At 35.9% G+C, this 16,903-nt stretch overlaps 1 protein-coding gene across 2 annotated transcripts; it reads right to left on the reverse strand.

Annotated features, from left to right (window-relative positions):
- Positions 1 to 20: 20 nt before the first annotated feature.
- On the reverse strand, positions 21 to 16,112 carry LOC113057928 (calcium uptake protein 3, mitochondrial-like). 2 transcript variants are annotated; one of them, XM_026225544.1, is made up of 14 exons: positions 15,839 to 16,112; positions 14,499 to 14,643; positions 12,754 to 12,785; positions 12,590 to 12,668; positions 9,547 to 9,594; positions 9,348 to 9,430; positions 9,189 to 9,263; positions 8,304 to 8,345; positions 5,804 to 5,895; positions 5,424 to 5,595; positions 3,529 to 3,637; positions 3,297 to 3,454; positions 2,421 to 2,489; positions 21 to 1,982 (listed from the first exon to the last, which is right to left on the reverse strand). In XM_026225544.1, the coding sequence occupies exons 1-13, from the start codon at positions 16,088 to 16,090 to the stop codon at positions 2,421 to 2,423; spliced, it is 1,356 nt and encodes a 451-aa protein (XP_026081329.1). In that variant the 5' UTR covers positions 16,091 to 16,112; the 3' UTR covers positions 21 to 1,982. The 2 variants fall into 2 exon arrangements, with proteins under 2 accessions (XP_026081329.1, XP_026081330.1); XM_026225545.1 differs by lacking the exon at positions 8,304 to 8,345.
- Positions 16,113 to 16,903: the final 791 nt, after the last annotated feature.

Genomic DNA, 16,903 nt, shown 5'->3' on the forward strand with positions numbered 1-16,903 from the left:
ATACTTCAGTGAATCATAATGACAGATGCACACTGTAATAAATGAAGAAAAAAAACAATATAATAATGATCTTAATATCTTAAAATATGTATATGACTTATCTAATAGAATAAGCTATTTTAAGATGTAAAGATCTAAGTCATGGCCTATATTAAATTTTCATACATATATATATATATAATTATTATTATTATTGAGTATACAATCTGAAGGTAGTGAAATTGATATAAAAGGTTGTCATTTATCTTGAAAAAACCATAACAGGCATACCAAGAGCATATTATATGCTCCAATTTCAAAAAGTACATAGTATCCACAAGCCACTGTGAGATAGCTGTTGGTTTGGTGGACTTCTAAAGAAATCAGATTTGTCGTCTAGCCAATAAAGAAGGCAAGTATACATCTAACTGTTTAGCTGTAAACTGAGTCCAAGCTTTGGGAACCCCAAGGATGGCAGTTGTAGGGCAGACTTCAAACTTGGTTTTGAATATTTTGGATATAGTCTCAAAATAATTGTTACAATAGTTATGAAGCACTGGACAGAAAAAACAAAACATATGCCTCAAACATGACCTATATTCTATAGGAAATTGAAACCGGAGCTAATTGTCTCAAGGCAGTGGTTACAAAAGTTAATAATATGAAGTTTTAAGTAAAAGGTCCAGATACACAAATGCTTGTTTTATGCTGGTTCTTTAATTAGAATAAATTAGAAAGGGAAAAAAAGGTTGCATAATAACAGCTAACCTTGTATATGACACCATGCACTGCTAGGTCAATATGTGTTCAGTTTCCTGGGCAATAATGGTGATAATGTTCAAAAGGCTTTTTGCAGCCAAGGCTTTAAAATATCTGCACAAATGTTGACTTAAAAAAAATAAACATACCCTGAGAATTATCCATTGGATATCCATTGGAGTAAAGTGTGACAACTAGCCCTGGTCTCCATTATATATGTATCACAATGGTAACAAAAACTGCACACTGTATTATGCAGAAAACTGTAATATGCTTAATCACCTCAAAGAATAATGGGAAATAACTAAAGTCTAAAGCACTGTCAATATTCTGAAGACAAGTCATTTGAGACTGTTCTAACATGATTAACAGAGATTGATGTCCAATCTCGAAACCTACATGAAATCGGGCCTGGTAAGAGTTCAGTGGGATTCAGTTTCTTCTCTCGTTTGTTGCTCTGGCTTCACAAGATGCTTCTTAAAGGAGCGGCACTGTAAGAAACTCATGAAAGAGCGGGAGAGAGGGATCTGTATGTGTAGCACATTGTGAGATGACTGAGGACTCATTATTACTGTGTGCACTCAGCACTGTCAGACCCTTGTAAGCTGATCTGGGTGGTGGGCAGTGGACAAGCTCAGAGAAACTATTTTAGCAATGTGCTCATTGTAAGCAAAGATTATCTGGCTTATAACTCCTAGAGAAGCAAATATAACAATGCATTGCCAATACAGCATTACAGAGGCAATAAAACCCGCAAAACATTTTCTTTACACAAAATAGATAGATAATTAGAATAAATAACTGTACACTCCATCAACATTCCCATTTTCATTTCAACACAGTTCCCTTTAAATAATATGTCATCATAAATAAAGACACTACTTTGTAATTCATTAATCAACATAATCTATCCGAAAATGTGGGCACTTGACCCATTTAAATGTATAAGACCTTTAATAAATAACTTTGATTAATAAAAGTATTATGGCTATTTCATTCATAAGTGTTATCCCTTTTAGTTAATGGCTTTTAAAGAGTTCAGAAAGTGCCAGCCGAGTGACAAAGTTGCAACTACAGTCTAAGGAGGTAGCATGTGTAAATCTAATTCTGGCTGAATTTGTATCTTACAGAGTTTGACACAGGTCAGGTAGATAATTGCGTCGAGTCACTGAGAGCTTTAATCCAACTTGAGATTTCTTCAGTGTGATGTGAGGGTGAAGAGAAACACTCAAAGGGAGTTTCACCTGCACAAATAACAAACAATGATTTATCTACTGAATCCAACAGGTACCACACTTTGAATACAAAGTGCTTTACAAAAATAGCAACACCTGTTTATTTCATTCAAACTGCCAATAAGTCTAACACAGAAATTCTAACTGTTCCCTGTTTTTAGGTGTTTTATGGTGTAAGCCTTTTTCTTGTGGGTCGGGCACTGTATTCTCTTACTGGGTTAAGTCCTAATACACTGAGTTAGGCTGGTATCTTGTATCTCAGGATAGCAGACATTAATTTTACAGAGTAATCTGATGCTGGAGCAAGAGCTTTGGCTGAATGCTGAGCAGTGTTAGCGCTGTACTTCAGTATCATTCATTCTGAATTCTCCAGGGCAATGTCATGAAGCCAAACTAAAAACACTGCATAATATCCACTTCATTTTTTGTATTCAACCATGAACTTACCTATTTAGCAGTGAGCTCCTTCTTCATACAGGCTTTAAAGGATGTGAATCTCTCTTCACCATTATATCCCTGGATTTATGATGATAATATAAAGGGTAATATGTTTTACATCATTAAAATAAAAAACATTATTGTCAAAATAGGGAAAATTAAATTAGCAGCGCTAGTTGATAAGACTAGTAGCATACTAAATGAACAAAAAATGGCCACTAGATGTCAGTAAAATTGCACCCACAAGAAGCATTTAGTTGGTTGAAAAAGCCATATGAAAGGCAACAATATATAGGGTTTATATCCAAAAGTTTGGGTTCTGTAAGATTTTTTTAAATGTTTTTGAAAGAAGTCTCTTATGCTAAACAATGAGCATATATGTCAAACAGATTTTTTTTTATTACAATGTTAAAGTCTACTGTCACTTTTGATTAGGTTATTGCATCCTTGCTAAATAAAAGAAAGATCTTCAAAAGAAAAACTTTTTTAAAATACACCGACCATTTGAACAGTAGTGTAATAATATTCATATTAAAACTATGAACAACATAATAATAATAATAATGACTAAATTAAATTTGAATTTAAACAGTTTTTAAATGTGTTTAAAAAAAACGTTCCTGTCAAAAGCCGAAATGTGTAAGGATGACTAACAGCTGATTTGAATATTAAAAACACAAACAAATCTGGCAAGCACTCTCCCAAATACAAACGCTAATGCCATGTGTCCATTCAAAACCTCAAACCAGATTTCTGGACCACCTGATTTCCTCCACTTGGATCTCAGAAACTTGTTTTAAGGCTCACCAGTGACTCATTACTCTGCAGTTATTGCTGTGAAAGCTGGAAAAGTGGAGAAAACCATCAACCTCCCCCCATATTTACCCAGGAGCCACGATGCAGCCGGTCCTTCATTATTCCAATGAACTCTTTGTAGCTGAGCTGGTCATCATGGTCCACATCAAAGATCTTAAAAACAGTGTTGACGAGGTGTCGTGACAGCTTCAGGCCAGTGGCCACATAGACCGCACGTGCAAACTCATCTGTGAGACCCAAACATCATTACCCTCAAGAGTTTAAGGAGTCAATCGATTATCTGAATGGATTATATGTTTACCTTGTCCAATTGGGCGATTTGCAAAGTTGTACATTTGCATGGCAATTGCAAAATCCTCTAAGTTGTTGAGAAACTGAAAAAAGGACCTAAACTCTTCAAACATGATGCCCTAGAAAAGAAGATCAGTGTTAAATCGGTGTTTTACAGATTACATTTTTAAGAGGAACCTTTGGGCAACGGAAATATAATTAAGTCACTCATGCAGAGAGCTAGTACATAAAATGATGAATTTTCTCAAATAGTCTCAGATTAATTTTCTGGGTAATAAATGCAGCACCCCTAAACAAGAGAAAACTGCATCACGCTTCACTATTGCAACCAGGAGGACACCTTAAGTGTCTGTGGGACCTTGAAGAGCGATAACAGATCCCAAGACAGAAAACAGCAAAGTCAAACAATCCCAGCAGCCCACATCTCTCCTGCTCCTGCACCCGATCTATACAATTCGAGCTGTCAACACCTTCAGATTGTTTTGTTTAAGGAGAGGTCAGGTAGTTTGTCTACTCTTCAAAAGAAGATTAACCTGATACTTGCATACATAAAAACAAAACGGGATGTGTCCAAAATATCTCAGCGTTAGCAGATTATCCAAACAACAGCGGCCCTTTGGATTTCCACTCATCCATTCCCAGGCACTAGACTCACATCTTCTTCTGAAGCCTCTCTTGCAACCAACAACAACTGTTTTACAAATGAGCTAATGAGTAATATGTGACGCTTTGGTGGTTTTACAAGTTAAGCTGTATTGCAATATCTCAACTTAAGAATAAAAACCACTTATATAGCAATAGCCATCCAACAACAGCCTCTTGGAGCAACTGAAAAGAATCTAACCTCATAATGTTAGGGTCAATGTGCAAAAAAGGGAAACAACCTAAAGAAAAAAAGACATCAACATCACTCAGATTATAAATATCTACCTCTCTCAATTATGTGGTGATATTTGTTTTGCAATGCACTGATCTGACTTATTCGTGTAAAATACATGAACTTAGATAATGGTCAAGGAGTTGAAATATTAGAATATTGACAAACTGAGACAAACTCTAGCTCCTTTGATTTTAATTCTATACCTCCCAGCTAACAATGAATGTCCTTAGAATTTTGGCTAATGTTCTAACCAGGTTGTCCTAAGTTATTTGGTCTGTTGTTCTCCAAACATTAGCACAAAAACACTATTTATACATGTAATATTCATGTAATGCTTTCTTAATATTACTAATTGCTTCAGATGGTTCATAGAACATTGTTAATGTTAATGTCACCCATAATGTTTGCAAAACTATACTAATAAAAAACTATGATGTTTTGAATGTTCTGAGAACATTCAGGAATAACGTTTTCATAGCGTAAACGGAATGTTTGTAGACCATTCTTAGAACATATTTTCTTAGAACATATAAGTTGTTGTACAAAAATAACAATGCGTTTACCGTATTTTTTCGGACTATAAGTCGCATCAGTCCAAAAATATGTCATGATGAGGAAAAAAACATATATAAGTCGCACTGCACTATAAGTCGCATTTATTTAGAACCAATAACCAAGAGAAAACATTACCGTCTTCAGTGGTAGACTACAGGAGCACTGAGCAGCATAGAACGCCCTCTAGCGGCTGGAGATGGTAAAGTTTTTTATTGGTTAATTTCTCTTGGTTAATTTCTCTCGGTTCATGTCAAATTCATTTTGATAAATAAGTCGCAGGACCAGCCAAACAATGAAAAAAGTATTAATTACAATATCTTACAATTTTGCTGCAAATGCAAATCAACATAAAATTTGAATGTGGTGTCTGTGGCGCTTGTTTGGAAAGCCTCCTGATTTTCCTGAGTGATGATAGTGGTGGTCAGTGTGTGTGTGTGTGTGTGTGTGTGTGTTCACAGCAAAAGTATTACCTTCTCATCGGGTATGCTTTGACGCACATTCTCAAGATAGCCTGTAATGTTCTCCACTGTGGTGTAGCGCAGCAGGATACGAGCAAAGTCTTCCTCACTGATGGTGGTCATACCCTTGGAATAACTGAGGAACTCAATCTCAAGGACTTCTGTCTGCAGGTTGTCCATGAATCTGCCGACAGAGCATGACACAGACACAGTGTTAAGAACAGATGCCATCACTCGCTCAGTAGGACACTAAGTGACTGGACCGTCCCAACAACTTACTGATGGCCTCAGGGATTTCAAACTCCTTTTTAATGTTAATAACATCTATAAAAACAGTGAAGAAACCTGAGGCTGCATTACAGAAACTTCTGTCACTCAAATCTGTCACTTACCTGTAGAAGTCATCAAAGTTAAGTTCACTTTTGCCCTTTTTTCCAAAGAAATGCACCAGCAGAGTTGTGTCGACGACATTTTCTGTTTCGTGCTGCAAAAGCAAATTATGAAAACACATTATTCAGCTGTAAAAATTGAATAGGGGAGCAAAATTTGTCACAGAATAAGTATACACAAAAATAGCTTGATGAGGATATTATTGTGCAGCCATAAACATAATATCACAATGTAAACAATGCAGATACAGACACAAACAAAAATAAATGTAAAATGAACATGAACTGGAAAATAAATGATTAATTAAAAGCAATAAATCAATTTAGATCAGATGTGGAAAAAGCTAAATCTCTATCATACATCTTAAAATCACAAATGGACATTATTTTGGTGGACTTCAGTTAGCTGTGAATGTCGATCAAAGATATAATGAAGATTCTGTCATTGTTTTTTCACACTCATGTTACTCTGGCTCTCCTTAGCACATTCATTAGATATTTTATAGCACTTTTTGCACTTGAAAGCTCCTGTTTCTACATTTCCTGTAAACTAGAACTGCATAAAGGAAATTTGGAGAAACATGAGGGTGAGTAATTGATGACAGAATTAATTCTTGATAAAATATCCCTATCTATAAAGTCTTGTAAAGTTAATATGTACATGTACTAGTATGTTTGATAGAGCAAAGACACATCATGGAGCAGCCGACATCATCTCATGCCACGCAAACACCAGGTTGCTCGTGCATAAAAAATATACGTCAATGCTCCTTTGCAGCCATGTATCATTTCAAAAACAAGAGGCATACTGTATCTCATCACTGTATCTCAAAATGTCAATTAAAAGGTATTTTGGAAACCTGTCATTTTGTAAAAATATCATCAATATCAAATCATATAATAACAATAATTTTATTTCTAATAATAATGTTTATTGAGATGCATAAATAAAACCAAACATGATCTTTTGTTGTATGGTTCAGCTGCCTTCATATACATTTTAAGGTCTTGAACTATCTATTAAATATCGAACTGTGACAAGATGAAATGTAGTGACATCAATGAATGAAAATGGCCATACCACAAAAAGAAAGAAAAATGGGCAGAACCTCACATGGGATGGGGACAGGGAAGGACCAAAGGAATTCTGAGATTCAAATGAGAAAACATGTGTGGTCGAGGATACTTGTACCTCCATCAGATCTGAAAAGAGAACTATTCTCGCACCATGCCTTAGAACATCCCAGAAACTTCTGGGTTCAGACTGAAGCTGCTCTTTTTTAAGTACCTGCATATCAGAGGTGAAAATATTACAGGGCTTTGGTGAACAGAATTCAGTGAAACAACCTTGAATTAAAGCAAAGTTACGTCAAAGAAAGTAAACTTTGTTTACCGCATCCTTCTGCTGAATTTCTTATGGTGTGATCAATGCTGTTTTATCTCAGATTTGTTATCATTTTGTTTTCAAGGTTTTTTAAGTGAACTATGCTTTCAAACCAAGCAATAAAAAACCCAGCTCATTTTTCTGTCCCCACAAATGACAACACTAGTAGAACTAGTTGTCCTCTCAGTTGTGAGTCCTGAAAAGGTATGGGTATACGTTTTGTTAACTTGTGACTCTCATAAACAACAAAACAAGGTTTAAACGTAACCGTATTATTCACTAAAATACAGGGCAGAAAATAATATTCTGCTGCTGTGTGAACGCCACGTGTTTAGTGCTTCAGTCAGTAAACAAGAACTCTGAATGAATCCAGTTATGGCCTTGCCAAGATAAACAGTGGATTGTGTTCAGTAATATTATATTTTTAAACTCAGCAAGTATATTGTGGTTTACACCGAAAAACACGGACTGAACAGAGCTGAAAGAGCTTCTCGTTTGGTGCTGAGACTGGCTCATTCCTCAGCTGCAACTCGAAGTGACACAAAACTCTTCATGGTCAAGCCGTCGCAAGAAGTAACCTAAACCTAAATACCACTCTTCAATCAACTGTAAAAAGAAAACATGGGGGTCCAGGGAGAGTTGCCATTCTTCAGGTGAGGGCCTTTTAACGTGATTCTGTGAGACCATTCCTTGGCAGAAAGCTCCTGACAGTAGACAAGCAACATAAATCATCTGTTTCAGCCTCTGGATGATTTTTCTGCTCTCCTAGACATAGAGCTGCATTTCTGACTGAGCCCCATTAGAGCTGCATTGTCCATCTTCTCTGGAGGTGAGCCATGGATGAGGGTCACTCTGTTAAACCCTATCCAAACACTTCAGTATGTAAAATAATATTAGTCAATGACTGTCTCAATGAAGCCACTGAAAGTAGATGTTACCCTTTTGGATTATTGAGCACTAATTACGGTGAAGCTGCATAAACATTAGTTGTTTACGATGGGCATGCATGGTTGCTGTTGATCATGACTGTACAAGTTCAATCGAGCACCAACCACATTAACCGACATGCCAAAATCAAACGTCATATTCATAAGGATTCTTTTGTACAAAGATACATACATTGCTGGTAACAGATCCTTGATGTCCATACAGTTCCACACTCTCACACATCCAAGATTATGATGTCGTGCAGAACAGGAAAGAAATGAAATCAATAAGGAATTGTGAAAGACAATGAACTCTAAAAGTGTTTTTCAAAACCCAATCTATAATCATCAGCATTTCCCCAGCCTGAGAGATTAGAGACCCATTGTAGTTTGGTATTCTGCAGAAAGAGATTAATTTTTTCACCATGTAAATTTGTTCAAAATGAACATCATGCACTACATCATCTCTCTTATTTAAATGCGATTGAGAACATTGAGATCATTATTCATGAATTTCTATTCATATAATTCATTAAGGAATATTTCATCTAAAAATTATTGTTCACTTACACTCATGTCTTTGTAACCTTTATGACTTTCATTAATTATTATAAATTATTAAATATAGTCAATATATAATAATAAAAACAATTTAAAGCAATCTTTTCCATGCCATGAAAATGGTGACAACTACCGCCAAAAAATATCAGTTAAGTCCCCTTTATTTTTACACATTTTTATAAAATAGAGATTATTTTAAATTGTCTTCTAAACCCCAACCCCAAATCTTATAATTTAATCCATGAGATTTATGCAGTTCTTTTATGGTATACCATTAATTTTAGCCAATGGAAGAGAGCAGTGGGAACATTCTTCAAAACATCTCCTTTGGTGTTACTCAGATAAGACAGAACTAAGGGCATGGAATGACATGGGCATGAGAATTCATGACACAATTTTTATTTCTGGAACTATTTCCTTACATTATTTTCAGTACAATACACATTGTTTTTAAGTTATGGCAAAAGAATACGCTCAAAAAATGCTTTTGGTAGAAAGACATAAATGTATTTCTTACCAGTTGAGAGGAACTGTCAGGATTTCCTGCCCGCTCTTTTTTCTTTTCATTTTTCCTACGGAATATCTCCTCCAGCTAAATGGAGAAAGTAGAAATTGATCTTTAAGGATACTGACACTCAGATTTATAATAAATAAACAACAACAAAATCAACCGTACCACCATGAATTCCCTCTTATCCACCATTTCATTGCCATCTGCATCAAACATGTTGAAAGCTATTTTAAAACCTGCATGCGGCTCTAGAAGAGAAAAGAAAGACATTTAAGTGACATCTACACATTCGCATACATCTATACTTTTTATGACCATTGTTTGTGCTATATGAGCATGGAGAATTAAACCTAAAGAAACTCACTTGTCAAAATACAAAGCAGAAACAGATACTCTGTGTAAGCGATGACACCTGAAAAACAGCACATAAACATTTCCTTTTGAGAGCTCAAACAAAGCTTGTTTTCTAACATCCCAGTACCTGCCTTCAAAATAAATTTTACTATCAAATGTCATTTTAAACCAGAGCTCCTTTCTTCTTTTACACTGATAAGATCTTAGAGGACCCCGTGCTTTACTCTTGTTTGGTTTCTCTTTGCCCAAACAGAGACGTTAAAACGTAAAGTAACCAGGCTGGACACAAACCCAAACAAAATTAGAGCAGGCCACAGGCTCCTGGGTTTCCCTCTGTTTATTTTCCTAGGTGTAAAACATTCTCAAGTGATCTGTAACTGATTGCAGGTGCCTGATGTGGCTTTGTTTTCCTTTTTGAGGTCTGTTAGTCCTTTGTTGTGTGAGAGGAGAAGAAAGGAAGAGCAACTGTCAGCTCTCTGTCTAGAAGAGACTTAAGGAGAATTGTTCCTACCACTGAAAGCATTCCCAAGCTTTTGTTTGAAGGAGATGATAGTGACTTGGACACAGATAGTTCAGGAGGGCTTCTTTGAGTGCTGTGGGAAAAGGACTTTGGAATGTTTGAGGAAATGGATAAAGAAAGGTAGAAGAGAATAGAGAAGATATATTTTCACATTTCAGACCTCCCTGATCCTTTATGTATAATATGTTGTTGGAATCACCACTATTTAGCATTTGTGTATAACTAAGGTTGTGAATTTAAAGTGTTAATTAATTATTTGAAAATAAAGCATTAATTTATTTATAATGTATTATGCAGCACAACACAATTATTGTTGCTCCTCTATGCCCCGCCTTTCTGAAACACGTAAATTTTTAAAAGGCACATCATTCTGAAAACGAGATGTGCGCTGATTGGTCAATTATTCTGTGCTTTGTGATTGGCCGAATGCCTCAAGCGTGGAATAGGAAATGTTACACCCCTTAATATAATGTAATGACAAGTAAAAATGAATAAAACCCATTACAAACAAGGCATTTGTTGCATCCTGTGGGGACATAACTACTGATTATAATGAATTATACTGTGTTTTTATGTGTTGCGTTGCATCACATAAAACAACATACGACAAAACAACAAGCGCTACTCGGCCTTTGTGTGTAGACACTATTGTAGGCTACTGGTTCAGGAAACAGTCCTCGTCCTCCTTAAAATGCGCTGCACAAACCTGAATATTATATATCATGTTGTGGCACAAACCACAACATGACTGTGATGGTAACAGCAAGAATAAAAGTTATGCCTTCTTTCTTTGCGTGAACATTTGGGTGGCATTATGCAAATCGTCCCAGACAGTGGCGTAGACGTGTGGGCGTTTAAACAAGGCTGTTCGGAGGGCCTGGACGAGTCTTAACTTTTATAAAGAATATATCTTTGGATTTGAGACTTTAGTCTTTGCAACTTTACAGATCATCTTTATGCACCAAGAGCCTCTAACACTCCAAAGAGAAAGGAAAACTTGATATCGCATCATATGACCCCTATAATTTGCATGCTTTATTCAGCAAATATTTAGAATTTCATATAGGTGAACATTTATGATTAATAAATTGTTTTCCCTATGTATACCTACAATATTATAAGACATCAACGGCTGCCTGTGCATTTAGTATTTTAGGATCCCAGACAGGTTACATTAGAGCCACACACCTTCAGTCTTGCAGAAAGAAACCCAACCCAAGATCTCAAACAGTTGTCAGAACACAAAGAATCCCACAGAAATAATTCATACAGAGTGTCAGTGATGGAGATGTAATCCAACTCCATTCTTAGAATTCATACTGTCCAGAGTGATACAGGGCTGCCACCAGGACAAGTCTCAACATTGCAAAGTTCAATCCGCTCTTTTCATTTTCTGAAGTAAGGCTTTGTTCACAGATCAAGCCTATCTTCTTTTTTTTTTTTTACCTAAGTGCAGCTATAACATTTAACAACCAGATTAAAACCTCAAATCCAGGCACTGGCACTCAAGGGGAGCAATGGTGAACAGAAATATCATGCACTATGTGGAGTGCTTTAGTGCTTTAAATGTAATGTTAGCATCTTGGAAAGCCTCCCATTAAAAGCTGATATTTTTCTATTATTCTGTATTAAATTATACATTCTATAAAAAATTATATGAATATTCTTCTTAAAAAAATAAAATAAAAAAAATAATTGTGGCTGGGACAGAAAGTCTAACTAATGGCCTGAAAAATATACATAATATAAAAATATATAAAGAAAAGGGTAAATGTATATACACACACACACACACACATATATATATATATATACACACACACACACACACACACAAACATACATTTCTTCCTTTCTTTTAAAAAAAATCGTGGGCAATGTCATTTTTACAATTCTTGCAATACCATACATTTTAATTTGTCTATTGCTGCTGACAGGTCAAGTATAATAAGAAAATACTGCTTTTTCTTAAAGCACGTCTAGAAAGTAAGACCTAAGGGGAATATAAAGCTGGGTAATTTATGGATTAGTGTGACTGTGTGAGCATGGCACACCCTTTGTCTGAATGTGTGGTTATTTTCTATTCAAAATGACATACCACATGTTATGCACTGGGTGTTTTTTGTCACCTTCCTATCTGTGATTATTACAGAGCAAAGTCACACTAATGTCAGGCTGATTGAGAGATAAGAGAGTTTTTACAACCTGTGCATTCTCCTGCTTCATGAGGCCAAGTTTCAGGATCCGGACTGTTTCAAAACACTGTGTATGTGGGTGGCCTAAGCATCTACACTCTCTAAAATCCTAAGTTGAACTACATCACAATATTTGTTAATTAGATATGTTTCAGTTTTAAGCAAATCATTAGTGAATATTTAAAACAACAGCCATAAACGTGGCAGTTTAAAAGCAGATCCTCTCAAAATCAAGCTGCCTGGAAGCATTTACTATAGTAAACAATGATCAAATGACAAAGCAAATGAAATTTCATTATACAATACAAATTGATTTGCATATGATTAATAAGTCTCACCTCTTTCCCGCAGGTTTCGGAACAAACTGGATGATCCTTTCCAAACAGGTGGCGTATCTGACAGAATCTTGTCTAGATCCTTTTAAAAAAGCAGATATTCTGGATCATTAATATTTTCTCAACTCAGATAAATATTCAGTAAAAAAAAAATCTCAAAATCAAACCTGTTTCGTGAGGGATCTCCAAAACCTCTTTTCTAAAAAATAAATAAATAAATAAGACAGATATAATAATTTTTTATGGTATCATTAAAATTATTTCTAAATGAAAGCAGACAAAAAAAAAGCCCCCCAAAAAAATTGGGTCAAAAGAATAGCATAACACTCTACTTTATGAAATTTATGATTACTCACCATAGATAGCTATATAGAAATATTCTTTATTAAATAATAGAGATAACATTTAATGCTCTTTTTATTTCAGTACAATTTAATAAATATAGAAAAAATAATAATTCAAATATTTATGGTGGTAAGCAAAAACAAAAACACTGCAGTTTTTATTTATATAATGCAGTCGAAGTGTCCTTTACAGCCACAGCATAAAACCATAAATACCACTATTCGTTCCGTCACGCATATGCCATTAAAAGATGGTGATGCAATGTTTGCCCGTCATATTACAGTTCACATTTTATTCTCGTCTGCACATTCCTGGAAGACCAAGTTTCAGATAGCAGCAAACATGACTGACTGAAACTCAACTCCCCAACAAGTATAGCTTGGTCTTGAAAGTACATATACAGAGCATATCAACTCTACCATCTGGACTGATCTCAGTGCCTTTCCACTTTATGTGAGATATAAACTTAATGAATTCAGTTTAGATGAGATCCATGGTACCTGACACACGTTTAGAAGTTGTCTGTCTAGCTGGTTTCATATTTTGGTTACAGAAATAGGTCATGTGATGCTAGCAGAGTGAGATGACTTCATGCATGTGTTACAGATATGTTGATTTTATGCCTGCAGGGCTACTTAGGCAAATATTTGCAATAAGAGGTATAGTTCACCCAAAAATTTAATTTCTGTCATTATTTACTGCTCATGTCATGCTGTTTGAAATCCACAAATGGAGAAAAAAATTATACTGAAGAATATGCTGTTTATGCATTAGTTCGATTTTTTTTTTTTTATGAATTGGTTGACCTGGTTCGCAAAAACACTACTGTAAATGATTTGTGATTCATGGCCACTGTTACTTCTCTTTTATGGTGCTTTTGAATTCCTTTTGAAATGTAACGCTCCACTGAACACAACAGCTAGCACTTTCTTCAAAGTTTCTCTTTTGTTCAAAAGAAATATTGCGCAAATGTTTATGTGCTAATGTTTTGAGAACATTATTAAAGGCCAGATAACTCTGGAAAAAATATTCTATGAATGGAATTCTGTGAATGGAAGGTTTTTTTTGCCAGAAATATTGGGTAATATTTACTGGCTAAATATTTATCTCAAACAGTTTAACTGTAAGAGCTTCATGTGGTAGTCTATAGTTACACAATCATACGATGAGTTTGTATATGGGAAGTCGTGGCCTAATGGTTAGAAAGTCAGACTCACAATCGAAAGGTTGTGAGTTTGGTCTCGGGCCAGCAGGAACTGTAGGTGGGTGGAGTGAATGTGCTCTCTCCACCTCCAATACCACGACTTAGGTGCCCTTGAGCAAGGCACTGAACCCCCAACTGCTCCCCGGGTGCCGCAGCAGAAATGGCTGCCCACTGCTCCAGGTGTGTGTTCACAGTGTGTGTTCACTGCTCTGTGTGTGTGCACTTTGGATGGGTTAAAAGCAGAGCACGAATTTCGAGTATGGGTCATCATACTTGGCTGTATGTCAAGTCACTTTTACTTTCACTTTCACTTTCACTTTTATATTCTCTTAAAAAGGAAGATGAACTGTTTGTGTAACTCACTCTTTGGTTCGCTCATAGTGATGGACTCGATAAAGTCGAGGGGAGTCATGTAAAGCTGTCCTTCATACTCCAGTGAACTGAAGAGCCTGAACCTGTGCTCATGAGCTGACATCAAAACCTCTTCATCTTCAGCAGATGCACTGGCCTATAATCAAACAAAGACACATCTCACTTACATAAAAATACAGGACAAGACAGGCGTGACATTAGAGATAGTGCTAGCCATCTTCTTTTTCCTTCTTTCAGTGAATGGCCTCCTCCCGGAAAACATGCACACAAACATCCACAAGCAGAAATATCAAGAGGACAGTTTTCTTCTCACTCTACAGTGGCCAGCAGCCAGGCCCACTGGGCACTGTGCAAACACCCTGGGAATGTATGCCCTGCTACTTATTACCCCCATCAAACGTCGACCCGGCTGCCGAGCTGCAGTGTCCAGTTACCTCAACCCTGGATTCCTGCATCTCAATCCACAAGTCAAGGTTACAATCCAAGCAGATGAGAGTACAAAAACAAAAGGGAACATTGCGGAGAAAGTCGCAAAAAACTGATTCAATCCTGTGTGGTTAAACGATCAATCTGATAACAGTCTGATAAATGCTTTTTCGACAACAGACAAAACCAAGAGTATGTATACCAGAGGGTTCTTTTGCTTATTGGTAAACCTATAAAATAGAATAATAATTAAAAAATAAATGTAATAAATCATGATCAATCTCATGATTTAATAGCAAATTTTAAGGAAAAACAAAACAAAAAATAATGTGTGTAATGTGTGCAAAACTTACATTTGAGTGGATGAACCTTGAAGCAAAATATAGTTTGTTATATTTTTTGTATAAAAGTGACTTTAATAAGCATAAAAGTATCGTAATAAATGACATCAATCACAATATGAATCTGAGAAACATATTGTGGTTTAGGAAACATTAATGTAGATCGAAGTACTGGTGTATTAAATCTGAAAGAAGGACAAATGACAAGAGATTTTGACAATACAGGAGAAAAGGTTGTTGACTGAATTTGCATGCATAGTAAAATGACCCTTTCAGAGCACAAGTCACAACATATCTAGGCCTATAAAATGTCCAATATGCACTTATAATATGTGCTCCAATATTTGTTTCATATGTAGTTTTATAGAATCACAGTGTATCACCTGACTGATGAATTGAGAAACCGAATTCAGCACCTCTTCGGTGGAGAGCGACTGTTTTGATGGCACATGAACTCCGAATTTACGACTTTAAAAATAATAAAAACCGGGATGCTACACAAAAATATTCAATGTAAACACAAACGTAAACATTTCAAAATGTAGCCTAGTAAGATTTAGATACCTTCTCTTTTGCAGCCACAGCTGGGAGCGGAGAAATCAATGCACGCAGACTAGATGCGTGCCCCCGATCCGGACTCGAATTGTAGTAAACAACAGCGAATCCGCCGACAGTGATACACAGCCCTGTCCCTACACGCCTCAGAACTGCTCTTTCCCTCGATGACTGCCTGCTGTTAAAGGATAGGCTTAAACCGTTTGTAGGGCTGGTGAACTTGTTTCGAAGAGCCAGAAACCGACGCACAGCGGCCATCATGACTGTGTCACCGCGGGCAGACTGCGCGCACTCATCGCGAGATGAAAAATGCGACCTCGATACAGTAGCTACATCGTGCATGAATACATTAGCATCTGTATTTGCAGTCAATTGTCCTTTCCATTCAGGTCATAGTTAGAAGTATAGTTAAAGCCTTATTTAATTTTATTGTGGGTTTCTTTTACACTCTTAAAGTTTCAGCTAAAATACTACAGGAGATTTTGGGCATCTGTAAATAAGTGGTTTTATATATATATATATATATATGTATATATATATATTTCTGCTACAAATTAAAAATAGGAATCTATAACTTATATCTTATATATATATATATATATATATATATATATATATATATATATATATATATATATATATATATATATATATATAAATTGTACAAATTATTGTCAAAGGCAAACTCACCTGTTCAAAATAATTATGCCATTGCCCATCATTACGATATGTTATTAACTTATATTATTGATATAATATATATATTTCTTGTCCCTGTCATTATGTCTGTATATAAATATACTTTTTAAAAAGATCTTCTCCATTACAATTTCCACACAATTCATTATTCAGAATGTTAAATTTGTTTTCCTCCTGCTCCCCATAATGCAGGTGGTTTTAAGATTTACCCTGCTTATGATATAGATACATATGCAGCCCACACTGTGTGCAAAACCAGACCCACACAAACATTTGACAGACAAACTAAAACACAACTGAGATTGTGCGCAAAAACTCAAGGCTGGACCAAACCGACGTCCCGCCCACAGAAGTCCGATCTCTGCACCTGCCCCG

This window comes from Carassius auratus, chromosome 39 (genome assembly GCF_003368295.1).
Source record: "Carassius auratus strain Wakin chromosome 39, ASM336829v1, whole genome shotgun sequence".
NCBI lineage: Eukaryota > Metazoa > Chordata > Actinopteri > Cypriniformes > Cyprinidae > Carassius > Carassius auratus.